The 14844-nt window shown below is 38.0% G+C and overlaps 1 protein-coding gene across 1 annotated transcript in view; it reads left to right on the plus strand.

Annotated features, from left to right (window-relative positions):
• Nucleotides 1–9998, plus strand: part of NAA16 (N-alpha-acetyltransferase 16, NatA auxiliary subunit) — a 63046-nt gene extending 53048 nt beyond the window's left edge. Inside the window, exons 13-20 of the mRNA XM_088068519.1 lie at nucleotides 320–444; nucleotides 985–1198; nucleotides 2937–3130; nucleotides 3847–3955; nucleotides 4468–4566; nucleotides 5217–5360; nucleotides 7835–7932; nucleotides 8199–9998. Of these exons, the coding sequence (XP_087924645.1) occupies nucleotides 320–444; nucleotides 985–1198; nucleotides 2937–3130; nucleotides 3847–3955; nucleotides 4468–4566; nucleotides 5217–5360; nucleotides 7835–7932; nucleotides 8199–8399 (1184 nt within the window). The 3' untranslated portion in view covers nucleotides 8400–9998. The remainder of the gene's footprint in view (nucleotides 1–319; nucleotides 445–984; nucleotides 1199–2936; nucleotides 3131–3846; nucleotides 3956–4467; nucleotides 4567–5216; nucleotides 5361–7834; nucleotides 7933–8198) is intronic.
• Nucleotides 9999–14844: the final 4846 nt, after the last annotated feature.

Here is a 14844-nt window from a genome sequence, read left to right on the forward strand (position 1 = left end):
AACTCAAGGAATTTATTTAAATAATGCTGTTTTCTGCTCCCAAATTGTAGATGTGAGACTGTGTGTACAAGCATGAGTTAATCTTAAAAACCTGTTGAGATATTAATCTTCAGATAATTGGGATTTTTTAATCATGTCAATCTATTATTTTCTATCTTGGGGAGCATAGAATATCACAAGTGTTAGTCACTGGGTCATTTCCTGTTGTATTCCAAGTAAGGTGAAGGATTGATTGTTTGCTCCTGATGGCCTGAAACTAGCCACAGTTGAAAGATGCAGCTGGTAAATTACAATAGCAAAACCTGATTATTTCAGGAAGGAACTTCTGCTATGGAGAACCTTAATGAGATGCAGTGTATGTGGTTCCAGACGGAATGTGCTGCGGCTTATCAAAGGCTAGGGAAGTATGGTGACGCCTTGAAAAAATGTCATGAAGTAGAAAGGGTAAGTAACAAACACCACTCATTGCTTCACCAGTATTTATCATATGCAAATGAAGGTACTTGTTGCTGTAATCAGCACAGTTTTGTACGTTAGAGGCATATGAAACTTACAGTATAATGACTTTCAGCAACAGGTTAATACTTGATGATTTGCTGTAACAGGAGATGTCTTCTCTAGCTATTATGTGAAAGACTGTTATTGAAGTCAAAAGGTTTCAATATAAAATACCATATCTCCTAACTATGCAACTATTCATACATTAATTTTATGCTGACTTTTGACAATTGTGTTTTGAATAAGAACAGTCACATTTCAGTTGGCTTTTAGAGTGCCTAAGTCTTTGAATAATCACATTATAAGTTTTGTTAATGGAGATTTTTCCCTACTGATAGGTTCTCTTGAACAGTCAGTATTAAAAGGATGTGTCTATGCCTGTTAAGTATTGTCTGTAAATAAATATCAATTGTAACTTTATTCCTCTAATAAAAAGTAGACTAAATAAAGGTTGAGTATATAAGTGTGTTCTTTCTTTCTTTTAAGCATTTTTTTGAGATAACAGATGATCAATTTGACTTCCACACGTACTGCATGAGAAAGATGACTCTCCGTGCCTATGTAGACCTTCTGAGATTAGAAGATGTGCTCAGGAAACATGCCTTTTACTTCAAGGCTGCCCGATCAGCAATTGAAATTTACTTGAAGCTCCATGATAATCCTCTTACCAATGAAAGCAAAGAGCAAGAAGTGAATTCAGGTATCTTCACTTTCATTAAAGCTCATATGTCTGACACATGTAAAAGGTTAAGCTAAGTAAGTTACATGTTACAGAGTAAATAGAGCACAAGTTTTTCCTCTCTTCTGTCACAATAACTGAAAAGAGATCATAGATAATAGGCTACAGTTCTCTGCTCACTTCCCATTACTTTGTAGAACTAGAACATGAATGAACCTAGGTGTAGTTTTGGAGCATTTGGGGAGGAGTGACATTTCAGAACATTAAAATCAGATTCAGTTCAGCCATTAGATAAATATTATTAACTAATGAATTATAAAGCAATTGATAAATTTTGTGTAAAAGCAGTCTGAATTGTAAGAATTTAATTTTGGTGTCATGTATATATATTATTATATAGTAATACTAGTTATTACTGCATTAAGTTTACCACTTTTCACACAACTTGAGGACCAAAGAATAAATGGGTAAATGTATTAGCAATATTAATACATTTAGAACATTATTTACAACTAGTATTAAATGGAAAACAGACATTCTTAGGAAGCCAGTGGGTTATGTTTTGGAAATCTGAGGATTCAATGGCAGATTATTTAAGATTTTTTTTTTACTTAAGGTAAATAGTTGCTTCTCCTTTAGTGCAATTACAGTTACTGTCAGCCTTGCAGTGGCTGTTGACTGAAGCAGTGAAATTAATGTCTGGTGTTTTGCAAAGGGAAAAATATTTGACATGGGGAAAAAGGGAAGCTAAACCAAATTTGCTTAATATATTGCAAATAAAATCTTACCTTTATTCAGAGGTGGCTAAGTTTTTCTATACCTGCCTATGATTAATGAAGAGGTATATTTGAACAGTTGAACTTGTACCTTTTGTTCTCTCCAACTTTGTTTCTGTATATAATAATCAGTGTGTGACAGAGGATCTGTCACAGAGGATAGCAGTATATCATAAAGGTGGGTGGTGTCTAAGAAGTCATGTTAGTGCATTTGCCTGCTGCTCATTGGGGTTCAGTAGGCTTATCTGTGGGAGAAGGCAGCACTGTGTGGATGGGGTAAAAAGATCACTTGTTTCCCTGTGTCAGAATAGGGATGATCAAAGCAGGGAGGTCATGCTGCCATAGCCACAAAATGATGTGTTAGTCCCTTGGGAGCCCATTTTTCTGTGTCTTGCCACATTTAGCAAAAATCCTCAGTGAAATATCACAGTAAACAGACTGGAAGCTGCAGTATTAGTCTGGCTAAACTGATCATTTCCATTTAGTTATCCCATGGCATTTGCATGAAATCAGTGCAGTTATCATGGCCGTATATTAGTCAGACACTGTTTAACAAAAAATAGCAAGTTTAGCAAGTTTTCAGATGGAGTGCAAATCAATCTGGATTTTTCTAGACGGCATTGGAAGCAAGCTGAGTTACAGTCAAAATGAGAGCTTAGTGTTACCATTGTTCATTTTCTGAGGTAAAACCTGTGACAGATGTAACAACTTTATGTAGCTAACCTTTGAAATCACTGAGGTTTCTGTAACAGCCATATAAGAGAAAATACACAAGATGAAGTGCTGTGTTAGGCTGTAAATAGTAATCCAGCAGCAGTGTTGGCCTGTGTAGTGGTGATACTCTGGTGACTCTTCGTAGTTATGGAAATCACTTAAAAGTTTGCCATATTGAGATGGGGAGAAGCATAATGACCTGAGTTGTTTGAGAGAAAGAAGATTTTGAATTAAATACTTTATATATTTTCTGTTACTTTAATCTGTAGAAAATCTCTCAGCCAAAGAATTGAAGAAAATGCTTAGTAAACAAAGAAGAGCACAGAAAAAAGCAAAACTTGAAGAAGAAAGAAAGCATGCAGAAAGAGAACGACAGCAAAAAAATCAGAAGAAAAAGAGAGATGAAGAGGAGGAGGAAACTAGTGGACCCAGGGAAGAGTTGGTTCCTGAAAAACTGGAAAGGGTTAGTATGGTCTTTCATGTTAAACTCTTGTGATTATCGTAAAAAGCCTAAAATATGGGTTTGCTATCAGATTATCTTAGACAAATCTAGGTGTTTTTATAAAATCATTTTTGCATGCAGAGGTACCTTTTTGTCCATCTCTTTTTACACTAAAGAAAAGTATTTTTCCTCAATAAATCCAAGTTCTACATTAATGTTGTTACTTTCCTTAAATTTCGGGGGTTTTTTTCCAAACAGTAGGCCATACTTCATTAAAATAGATAGTGAACAAAAAGACGTGTTGTACCTGAAGAAATCTGCTTTTCATACAGTGAATAGAGGAAAAAGTAATTCAAATTATTTCAGTTTACAAAGTCTGAAGGCATGAGCCAGTGTTTTGCTATGCATAAAGAGCTACCTCTGTTACCACAGTAAACTTCAAGCTTGTTGTCTAAGGTGGTTGTATTTAATTGTTTCTTAAATGCTAAATTACACTGAGTGCCCAAGCAGTGCCAGAGTTAGCAACGATGCTTTGTCAACATGAAATGATGAATAAACACTTCTAAAAAGCTTGCTGTTTAAATAAAAATGTTGTGGTGCATTTTAATCCAGAAAGCTGATTTCCGTTCACCTTTGACCTCTGATTACTAAAAGGCTCTGAATAACAGAAACTACTGGTGGGTTTTATTTGACATTTACTTTAAGCCATAAATTTCACTGTTCTTCTATTAAAACAGGTAGAAAATCCATTAGAAGAAGCCATTAAGTTCCTTATACCACTTAAGAATCTTATTGGAGATGATATAGAAACACATTTATTAGCATTTGAAATATACTTTAGAAAAGGTAAAGTACTGCTTAATTTTATTTTTGCTCTACAAAATTTTGCTCCTTCAGTGCAGCCTGTGTTATCCAAGTGTAGTGGAAAATGATCTGGAATAAATACTTAACTGACTGAAGCTGAGGTGTGCATCATATGCAGTAATAATAGGGTAAATAGTGTTTTTCTTTAGTCGCCCTTAAACAAAAAAACCCTAAGAGGCAGACTATGTTGTGGTATATACACATAAATACTGTGGAATGGTATTTTTGGGGTGATCTTTAATTATCTAGAGGAAACCAAAGGCAAATAGGTGGTAACATCTGTGCAGTGTTGCTAGAGTTTGAGCAGCAAGAACTTCTGTTTTATTAAGCAATTTGACTGGGAAAAGGAAGTTCCTTTCTAATTCTGTATAGAAACTGATGTTTCTAGTATTTGTACTAGAATTACTAAAGAAAACAGTAATTGATAATGAAGAAAAAAAGTTCTTCATTCTTGATCTTGGTTTCCTAATATTTGTTTTTTCTCCTTCCCACAGGAAAGTTTCTGTTAATGTTACAGTCTGTCAAAAGAGCTTTTGCTATCAACAGGAATAACCCATGGCTACATGAGTGCTTGATTAAATTCTCTAAAGCTGGTATGTGTGTAGGAAATACGTAATTATAAAGATACAAGAAATTAGTTTCTGCAAGAATATATATATAATATATATAATATATATAATAAATATATATTAACTATAATTAAATATATATTATATATTTTTGTGATGTGTACTCTTGAAACACAAACTGATAAAAAGGAAAATAAAAACAAGGTTTTTTTTTCATGGCAATACCAAAGAAGACAAAGGCTATGCTACCCAGTGTACTCTGTACTGTGTACTGTACAGTGTATTATATTATACTCCTTCCTCCATTAATCCACCAGGTGGACCAAACAACTCATTTTGGCTAGATATCACAGGAAAGTGAGTGTTCTAAGCATCCTGGAAAACCTTAAGTTTTAAGAAAATTAGTGGCTGATACAGGAGAGAGCATTCTGACTGAAACAATTTGTGTGGTGAACTTGAAAATTTACATGACAGAGCACCCTTTATGAATGTTTCCTCTGTATATGCATCAGCAATGTTTGTGTTGACACATTTTGATCTGAGATTTGTGTTTCTGTGCGCAAAATTTAAAACTGGGACTTTTAGCAGTGATGTGTGTGGTTTCAGTGTTTTCTACATTTGTTTAAATGGCATTTTTTTTTTTGGTTCTCTTTCCTCTGCCCTCACTCTTCTAGTGTCTGACCATAGTAACCTCCCAGAAATTGTGAGCAAGGTCCTAACTCAAGAAATGCAGAAAATCTTTGTTCATAAAAACTTGGAGAGTTTTAATGAAGAATTTCTCAAACACAATGCTACCTCCATTCAGCACCAACTGTCAGGTTTGTCTGACTTTTTCATGCTCTTGAGAAGGAGGTGATTGAAGTGATATAAATCCAGAATCTTTATCTGCAGTCTGCAAGGACAGGTTGGATGGGGCTTAGAGCATCCTGGTCCAGTGTAAGGCATCCCAGGGTATGGCAGGGCATGTGGAACTAGATGATCTTTTAGGTTCCTTCCAATCCAAACCATTCTGTGAATTCATACCTAAATTCTAATCAGATGATATGTAAAATTGCATTTGGGGTGGGGGGTGTTAGGCTGGGTTTTCTATATGCTTATACCATTTTTTAAACATGAACTACGTTTTTTTTTTTTATTAGATGCATAAAGAACTTGCTCCTTACCTTCAAAAAGTGCAGTCAAACCACCATAGATATTCATGTTTTCAAGCACTGATGTGTTTCCTGTTACAGCTTCTTTTTTTTTAAGTATTAGAAAATACAAAACAAAATCCCATATCAATTAGCAAGTGCTTCTCCCTGTTTTCTTTTCAGCTGGAATGTCTCTGTTCCTACTCATAATTTTATCATGTAGTAGCAGCATCAATAAAAGTACCATGATGAACTTGTTATGCAGCCTTTGCTTTTCTGCTTCATGGTCAGCAGTGAAATTGTTGAAATCTGACACTCAGACACTGTTTATATAGAAGAGCGACAAGTAGCTGCTGGAGCTAAGTCAAAGGAAGTTGGAATTAAATTAGTACAGAAAGTTTTGGAATATTGATGTGACTTGATAAGCTGGTAGAGAAAACAAAATGCATTTCCAGCAGTTAAGAGACAAGAGTAAGTGTAGTTTTATCAGGCACTTCAAGTACTGAGTGCTAATTTCACTTGGTCTTTAAAAGTTACCCAGGGTCTGTCCAGAATAACTGGAAGAAGTTAGCTCCAGAGGATTGCTCATTGCTCCTAAAGGAAGGTTAGGTGGAATACCACAGATTTCCATTGGCTTTTATAAAATCTGTGGTTCTGGACAGCTTTTTGAAATACCTGGACCCCTTAACTACAAGCAGGCTCAAGATTTGGGAAGTCAAGTACAGATATCTCGGCAGTCAATTGCTCCTAATTCTGAGAGATGTGTTCTTATGCTCTTGTAAATGTTGAGCATCTCACTGGCTGCTTTACAGGTCTTATTTTCGGATCCTCCAGTGTTATGGAAAACGCTACAGTCACCAGTTAGGTTCTTGGTAGCTTTAGGACTTCAGCTAAGCTCTCAGTCTTCTGTTTATGCTTTGTTTATGGTTTGAGGCAATTGTTTATGGTTTGAGGCAATTGACTTACCTACTGTACAATTTTGCAAGTTTCTTGAACAATTGTCTTTAATTAAAGTTTGCAAATGTGAAGATCTGAAAGACCTAAACCCTAAATCTGAGGGCACAAATATGTTTTTTTCAGCTTAAAATTACTAGTATAAAGCTATAAGCAGACTTAAAACCTCTTTCCAATTTCTGTACCATAGCCTCCCTAATTTTAAGCAAGAGTAACTAGGCTAATAGAAGTCTTTTGAGCAATAATGGCTCTAAATTGAGTATAGCAATTTATTTTCTTAAACCTACAAAAAGCAGTAAGAACTAGGAAACTGTATTTAATTGGGAAAACTAATAATTGGGGAAATGAATTGAGCAAAACCAAAAGATGGACAAAACATCCAGAATGTGGGGTTTTAATTTTTCCAGTAAAATGATTAAGCGTTTTGGTTTTTGCAGTAGATTACATAGTAGGGTGAGTCTGCACTTTGTATTTGGGCAAAGGAAAGTACATAAAGTGCCAACACATTTATTAAGATGAGATTTTAAATTAAGGTAGCTATGTATGAATCAAGGAGCAGAATTTTGCAGAGATGCCCAGACCACTTTTGGTAAAGTGTTAGTGGTCCAAGAAGCTGTGTAGTTCCATAAGGCAGCGTTTTCCCTTCCACCAATGTAGTCTGGTCCAGGCGAAGCACCAAACTTGTGCTGCACTTTGCCTGTACCTGAGCTGTGTCCTTAGCTCCGCGTGAGCAGCCATGGCCCTGCGTTCTGCCATGTGGCCTGGCCTGAATTTCTACTGGGCCATGTTCCACAGTTTAGTAACTGTTGTTCACTTACCTCCAATACTTCTAAATAGAATTCAGTGTGTCTCTGAGAATTACTGACTTCTGCATTTGTTGCATGGATTTCATTTAGCCTGCTGATTTGAAGGGTTTGTCATCAGTGTACTCCATGATATTTTTCTCTACTGAAGACCTGTCAGTCAAGTGAGGCATGTCCCTTTTGCAGGAATGGGTCTCCTGTATTATTCAAACCTTATGCTTCTAATAAATTTCAAAATTTAGTTTCATTAGTTTTCAGTTACAGATCAGGGAGGAAGATATTGTTTATTAAAACTTGTAAGAAGTCTAATTCACGTTTATGTATAAGTTCTCAGGTTCTGGGTGTCTGTATATGTGGTATGGCATTTAGGAAAAGTAAACACTGTGGCTTTTGTCTTGTGATAAGGTGCAAAGATGATGTATTTCCTGGACAAATCAAGACAAGAAAAAGCAATTGCTGTTGCAACTAGATTGGATAAAAACATGAGAGACAAAAATGTGAAGGTAAAAGATACAATATGTAAAGCCACCAACTGTGTGAGATCTTAAATAGTGTGTAATTTAATGCAGGATAATGTGCATGCTTCATTTGTCATGATAAATTAATACTTGAAAGAGCAAGGTTTCTAATTTTTCCTGTAAGTAAAAGATATGTAAATATCAACAGAGAAACCTGTTTGCTCAGGCTAGTATTGTTTAACACAGTATGTGCCTTTAAAAATAAAACAATAGTAAATTGCATTTATTAATTGTTGCTTTTGTTTCTTTAGACATTAACAAAGGTTTTTGAGGCATTGCTTGATGGCAGTTTTGGAAGCTGCCATGCTCAGTGTGAAGAATATCAAGCAGCATGTCATAAACTGTTTCCTTTTACATCTGCCTTCATGCCTGCCACAAACGAGGACAACAGCAGCATTGCATCTGTGAATCACACGGCTATTAACCATGATTTGCTGTCCAATGAAATCTGAAGTAGTGTGTGCAAGCCCTGTGTGTGTGTATACTTACATGCACACGTGTATATGAAACTGACTCTCATTATATGCTGGCTGGATACAGATCAGGGTTACTTTTCTGGGTTGTATTTTAATATCTTTAACAGATATCTAAAAAAAAAAAATTTGGATAGTTAAATGGAGTATGCTATTAGGGTTTTTTTTCCTCCCAATGAAAACTGCCAATATTTATGTAAACATGTTTAATCAGCATTTTTCATGTTTATATTTGTACAGGTTTAAGTCTTTTAATAATTCATCAGCCCTCCCTCACAGTAATATGGATATTAAAGACTGCTTTCACTTAAGTGTCGTTACATATGCAGATATATGTGAACATATCTTGTTAATAAATTATCATTTGAGAGGTTTTAGCAGAATAAGACTGAAGTGCTGCTTGAATTGCCCTCTTTGTCTTTACTGTTCTTTAGGTTTTTTTTTTTTCTGGGTTGTTTTGGTTGGACTTCTTTTTTTAATCTTTGGTCAGTTTGGTTTCTTTTGAAGCACAGCAACAATGAAAGCACTGGGGGGTTGCATGTTTTTGTCAGGTGTGTGTCTTATATGGAACCAGTGTTCACAGATATGAAGATAAGATTTGTGTAAAAAAAAAAATCCAAAACAACAACTATCTAAGGCTTTTTGAAAACTATTTCCTCTACCTTGTGTTCCATAGCTATTGTTTCCTTAATTTTATGGTCAGTTTAACATTTTAAGGTTTTAATATCCTGAAGCAATTCCCTGAGAAGACATAAAGAATTTGAATACTGTTGTTTGTCTCTTTTTCCATCTCCCCTTTCCTCTTCTTTCTTCTGGTTTCTCCCCATCTGTTCATCTGTTGACACTTAGAATGAAAAAAGCTGCTCCAATTTTGGGCAAATGCAGAAGGTACACTAATGGGGAATACAGGTTTTCTCTACATCATAAAAACTCACTGGTGGGTGTGCTGTATTACCTCCATTAAAAGTCTTGGTTGTCTACTTAAGGCAAATACTCCAGAACTTCTCATGCCTAAATGCTGTTGCTGTAGGTTCTGCAAGGTAAAACGGTGTGTGAGAAATATATTCTACATTTTAAAACTGTTTAAGGGAGCACAAAGAGGCTGACTACAAATCATAATGAACCTTTTTCTTACTTTGTATTCTGGTGCATTAACTATTAAATATACAACACATCAAAATGGAAGTTTAAATCTAATATACCTATTTAAAGCATAGCATTGCTAGACAAAATGGCTACATATCACATGACAGCTTTACATTCTATAAGAACTGCTATCAGAACATAATTATACTGTGGCTTGTACAGAAAATCTGTTTTCTGGAAACTGTAATGGAATTATTCAATTTGGTTTGTTTTTATTTCACTGCAATATAAATAATTTCAGTAATATTAACTAGCCCCTCAAAGGCAAATACCAGTTCATGAAGAGGGGATTTTATTAAACAAATAAAATGTTCTAATTAAAATTCTCCTTTGTGTGTCATCTGTTTAGATTAAAAAATTGTTGAATGGAAAATTCACTGTAAAATACTGCCAACATATGTTATGCTGTAATAAATTATTTTGTACACACTTGCCTTTAGTTTGGAATTTTTGCATGTTTATGGACATCCAACTTTAGCCCATCATTCTAATTTTTTTCTATTGAGCTGCAATATTCACTGGTTTAACGTTAACTCTGTAATTAGTTAAAAAAATTAGTATTTAGCAGATTGAGATGTGTATCTATAAATAGTAATGGTTTCAGACTGCAATCAAGTAGGTTTAGATCAGATAACAGGCAGAAATTCTTTCCTGTGGGGGTGGTGAGGCACTTGAACAGGTTGTCCAGAGAAGCTGTGGATGCCCCATCCTTGGCAGTGTTCAAGGGTTGGATGGGGCTCTGAGCAGCCTGCTCTCATGGAAGGTGTCCCTGCCCATGGCAGGGGGGTTGGAGCCAGGTGGTGTTTAAGGTCCCCTCCAACCTAGACCATTCTGTGATAGTAACACACTACCCTGAGAAATGGTGATGTGGTCTTGTCCTACGCATTCACCATGTGCCCTTGGCTGTGCAATAACTTGCTGAAAAACGTTTCAGGAAAAGGTAGTGAACCATAATGGCATTGTTTTGGCTCAGCAGCACCTGAGAACCACTCTATTGTCAGCACACAGTGACATTAAGTGATACAGTGTCTCTTTTTTTAGTGCTAACACTGCTCTTGCTAGAGATTTAATTCAGGCTTTCACAAGAAGGCTGTGGCACTCTAGATAAGAATGCTTATCCAGTTCTGTGCTGTTTGGCTTGACACTTGAAGTCAGATTTCAGCAAAAGCACTCTTCAGCAGTGGATTCCTTGAAAATGTAGATGAATAGTTTTGATATCTAGGCTAAGAGTTGTACTAGAATTCTGGAAATTGAGTCTTCTGTCACCCAGTGCATGGCTTGGTTTTCTCTTAGAACTGCTGGAGGCATGCAGCCTGCTTAGTTTTTCTCAGGGCTGTCATTGCAGGTGTGAACTTATTGGGGTAACAAATGCTTGGCAATCCAGTCTCCAAATTTCATCTTCGTTGCAGATGGGCAGGGCGTGCTGTGTATCCTAACTACCTGCTGCTACCTTAAGGTGTCCAGACAGAAATAAGGAAAATATGCAAAAGCAGCCTAAGGCTGCTGGCAGAATGCAGGACCTCATTTATCTAAACAAGCCTGGCAGCTTTAGATCGTTCAGAGAGAAGAGCTAAATTGTGCTTGTTGAACTGTTATAAATGTTTGTTTTGGCTGGTCTGATTTCTGGTGATTAATGAGTTCATCAGACAATGGCCAGAACCCAGGGCAGGGGAAGTGTGGCAGCAGTGCTCTGAGGCAGGGCAGCTCCTCTTCCATTGCAGTGCAGTGCAGGCACTGCTGCTTCTTGGGACACTGTGATCTCTGATGGCTCAGGATTTATCCATGCTGACTAGCAGGGTATCAAAAATGTTGCGCCTCTGGCTTGGCATTTCAGTCAAAAAATGTGGTTGTGCTCTCCCTCAGGGTCTATGAATCCACGTAAGGAGGAGCTGAGAATGACTGGAGTAGCAGCAGTGATTCCTGAATACATAACAGTGTATGTAGGACTAACACCATTGGGATATGTGTGCAACAAGGCTTGGGCACCATTCTGACTTGATCTTGGGTTTGCTGCCCACCTGCAGTACATGTTCTGCAGCCCTTGCATTTATACAGCAGCCCTATGATTGTGTGAAGTATTCTGTGATCTCCTGCTATATAGGTTAATTAGGCTTCATTTGCTCTTAGCAACACCTTCAAATTTCCTTCACCGTCTGGATGTGAAGCTGTAGATGCCTTGATTACGATTGCTGTTACTTACAGTAGTTTACTTACCTGTCTTGTTTTGTAGATCTTGGAAAGCCTTTTATTTTGAGCTGCTTTGTTGTGAGTTTTCTAAAATCCTTATTTCTCATCCCTGCACCAACCAAATAATTGTGTTAACAGCATACATGTCAAGAGAACTCACTGACTCAGCATCTGATCTGACATAGGGTCCTGCCATCTCACACAGTACGCCCTTTCTCCTTCTCCTGTTCCCACAGGCAGGCAGGCATACCCCGAGGCTGACAAACTTCTCCTCATAGAAAATAAGCTTGTTCTGAACCCAGGCCCTAATGGAAAATCCTGACCTGATACGTGTATGGATAGCAAACATTTAGTCTGGAACTGGCAATTAAGGTTAAAGGGGCGATTTCTCACATCTCTGCAGCTACAGCATCTAGGAAGAGGTCAAGCGTTAAGTGTGACACAGAAGGTTCAAGCATAATCGTGTTGGCGTGTGTGAATGCGCTTGCCACTTGCTGTCTCAACAGCAACATTTTATGTACTTACGGCATTTGTTTTTCCATGCCTTTACTGCAGCTGCTGATGAAAAATTCTTGGATTTTCCACTAGAGGGAAGCCTTGCATCCAGAATATTTTCATAGTAACAAAACGCTGAAGTCTCTTAGGTGTTGTTTTGTAGGAAGAGTGTAGGAAAATGCTTATATTTTTTCCTCTTTTCAGGCACTGGAGTGAGGTCGTTGTTCTGTATGTCCTTAAATGTCTGGATTAGATTCGTGTTTGTATAACCTAGCTGTCTGTGGGCATTGATGTAGGGATCTTGAGAGCACAGTTGCTTGGACTTCAGACCTTTAGAGAACAGGCATACTGGGAAAAGATGTCTGAGCCCACAGATGATCAGATTGGCTTTTTCGGGAAATCCCATGTTCTGTGCAAATATTTCACTCGACCCCATTCTTGCCTTCAGGCTGTCGAAGAGAGGCAGAACGTGCTGGCCTTGAAGATTAGCCTTCACTCCGGTTAATTTATCGTGAACTAAACATGTTGTCTGTTCCCCACTTGGACTTTGCTGCTTGAACATATTTCAAGTCTAGACAAAGTATTTGAGAGCATGCTGTTAGCACTTAGGAGGAGGCTCAGGTTTTGAGAGGTTCCTAGCTGTATTTTAGGTATGCAATAAGATGGAAGAACTAATACGTGGTAGTTTTAGGGCTGATTTCATATTATAAATGCTCATATTTAAAGCAACACGGGAAGGAGGAAGCAAGGATCAGAGCAGGAGCTGTCTTCTCCATACAGCAGAGAGACAAGGGTTTATTCCATGGGTAGTAAACTGCCATAAAGTCTATCTGTAAATGCAAGCAAACTATACCTGCTTGAGGCCAGGCTCTGTAAACAGTAGTGCAGGAGACATCCAGGAATCCACAAAAGGCATCAAACACCAAAGGAGTCTGTTCACTGTAACTGAAGGCTTTTAATCAACTGTTAGCTAATCCATGCATTTGATTGCGTTTAAGATGAGCTCTGGTAGTTCCTGAAGTTGGAGGAACGTTTCTGTTAGTAACACACTCCCTGCATGTCTAAATACCTGTACAGGGAAATTCAAACCACTGGGATGTAGCCATTAGTTTTGCCATGGGTAAGTTTTTTTGGGGATCTGTAAGAGAGAGCATGATTCATTTGCTCAGGGGTTGGAGGATTACTTCAGGTGGTGAGCCATGGTGATTAGCTTGGGCATTGCAGAGCATCCATCCCCCAAGTGGTGTAGGAAAGTCAACAGTCCCTTGCTGTTCCTGCTCTGCTCAGGACCACGGCACTCAGCTGTGTCATTTGTGAACACTGAAGGATTCATAAGGTGATTCTCCAGGGGACAGGTAATGAAAACCCAACAGCCCTGTAGTGATATCAATAGGTGTAGTCCATCTTCTCTTTGAGAGCTTACACCTTCCCTGAAGTCTCTCTGGTTTAATAGGCAATTAATTCACAAAAAATCAGAAGGCTGGACATCTCTTGTATATAGGGGCACCCCTATATCCGGTGCAAAGCTATGGGCACCTCAGGATGCCAGACATCTCTAAATACTTAATGCAGTACTGAGATCTGCAAAGCTGATTTTCTTTTTGCTTTGCCACCTAGACTATAACAAGTTGTGCTGAAAGATGTATATCCATGTGATTTCCTGAGCTTATCTGACAATGTGTTGCTAAAAACTTTTTATGTTCTCCCCACTGCATTTCTCCAGTCTCTCTCTCCACTTCAGGCTCTGGCACTTGCTGTTTGCTTCTGTGAACAGAGTCAAGTCAACAGCTTAGCACAAACATTTCCTGGCAAATGTGGGTTGGTTGTCTACCAACTATAGATGGACAGAAAATGAAAACATAGCAATGGCTAATCAAGTATTTGATGAGCAGTCCACACATAAGCTTATCAGGCTATTTTGTACATCTTCCATTCAAGGAAGATTCAAATTCCTCTCAATCAGCTTCTGTCATAGAAGTGCTTTTCCTAGAAGAAATTGTCATCCTTCTGGGTTTGCTATGACCATGCCTGGCTCTCCCTATCCTGTTTCACAGGTAATCTGACAATCCTGGCCATCTCAGAGAAGCCAGGCTGGGGGGCAGGGGCATTGTGGAACTGACAGCAACAGGTAAGAAGAAAGTTGTCGCTGCATTTGGCTCTTTACTATTAGAGATAATGAGCACTGACCAAGTTGACAGAAGCCCTGGCCTTCCTGAGGAGCAAGGGCCACAGTGGGCAGTGGCCATGCTGGTTGGACCAGGTACATGGCCTACCATAATATAAATTGGCTGCAAAGATCCTCCAAAAAACATAAGCTATTTCTGTCTCTGGTGACCACCTCTTTTCCTCTGTTGTCTCCTCCTACTCAGTGAGGGCTTGTAATCTTGCTGTAATAACAGGAAACTCACATTTGTGCCAAGTGCCAAGTGTGGCACCCTGCTTTGTAAGTGTTGAGTAGGTGTGTGCTCCTTGAATGTGCTTTCAGGAAGACCTATGGCCCAAGAAGCCCTGGATACAATGGGACAATACAAATGTTTCTCAGTGCCATGGTGAGATAAATCTGGATGTGCAGAGCTGTGTTTTTTAACTGTCTACA

The sequence above is a fragment of the Pseudopodoces humilis genome, chromosome 2 (assembly GCF_049639895.1).
Source record: "Pseudopodoces humilis isolate 2021_Gansu_Grassland_sample_001 chromosome 2, ASM4963989v1, whole genome shotgun sequence".
Classification (NCBI taxonomy): domain Eukaryota; kingdom Metazoa; phylum Chordata; class Aves; order Passeriformes; family Paridae; genus Pseudopodoces; species Pseudopodoces humilis.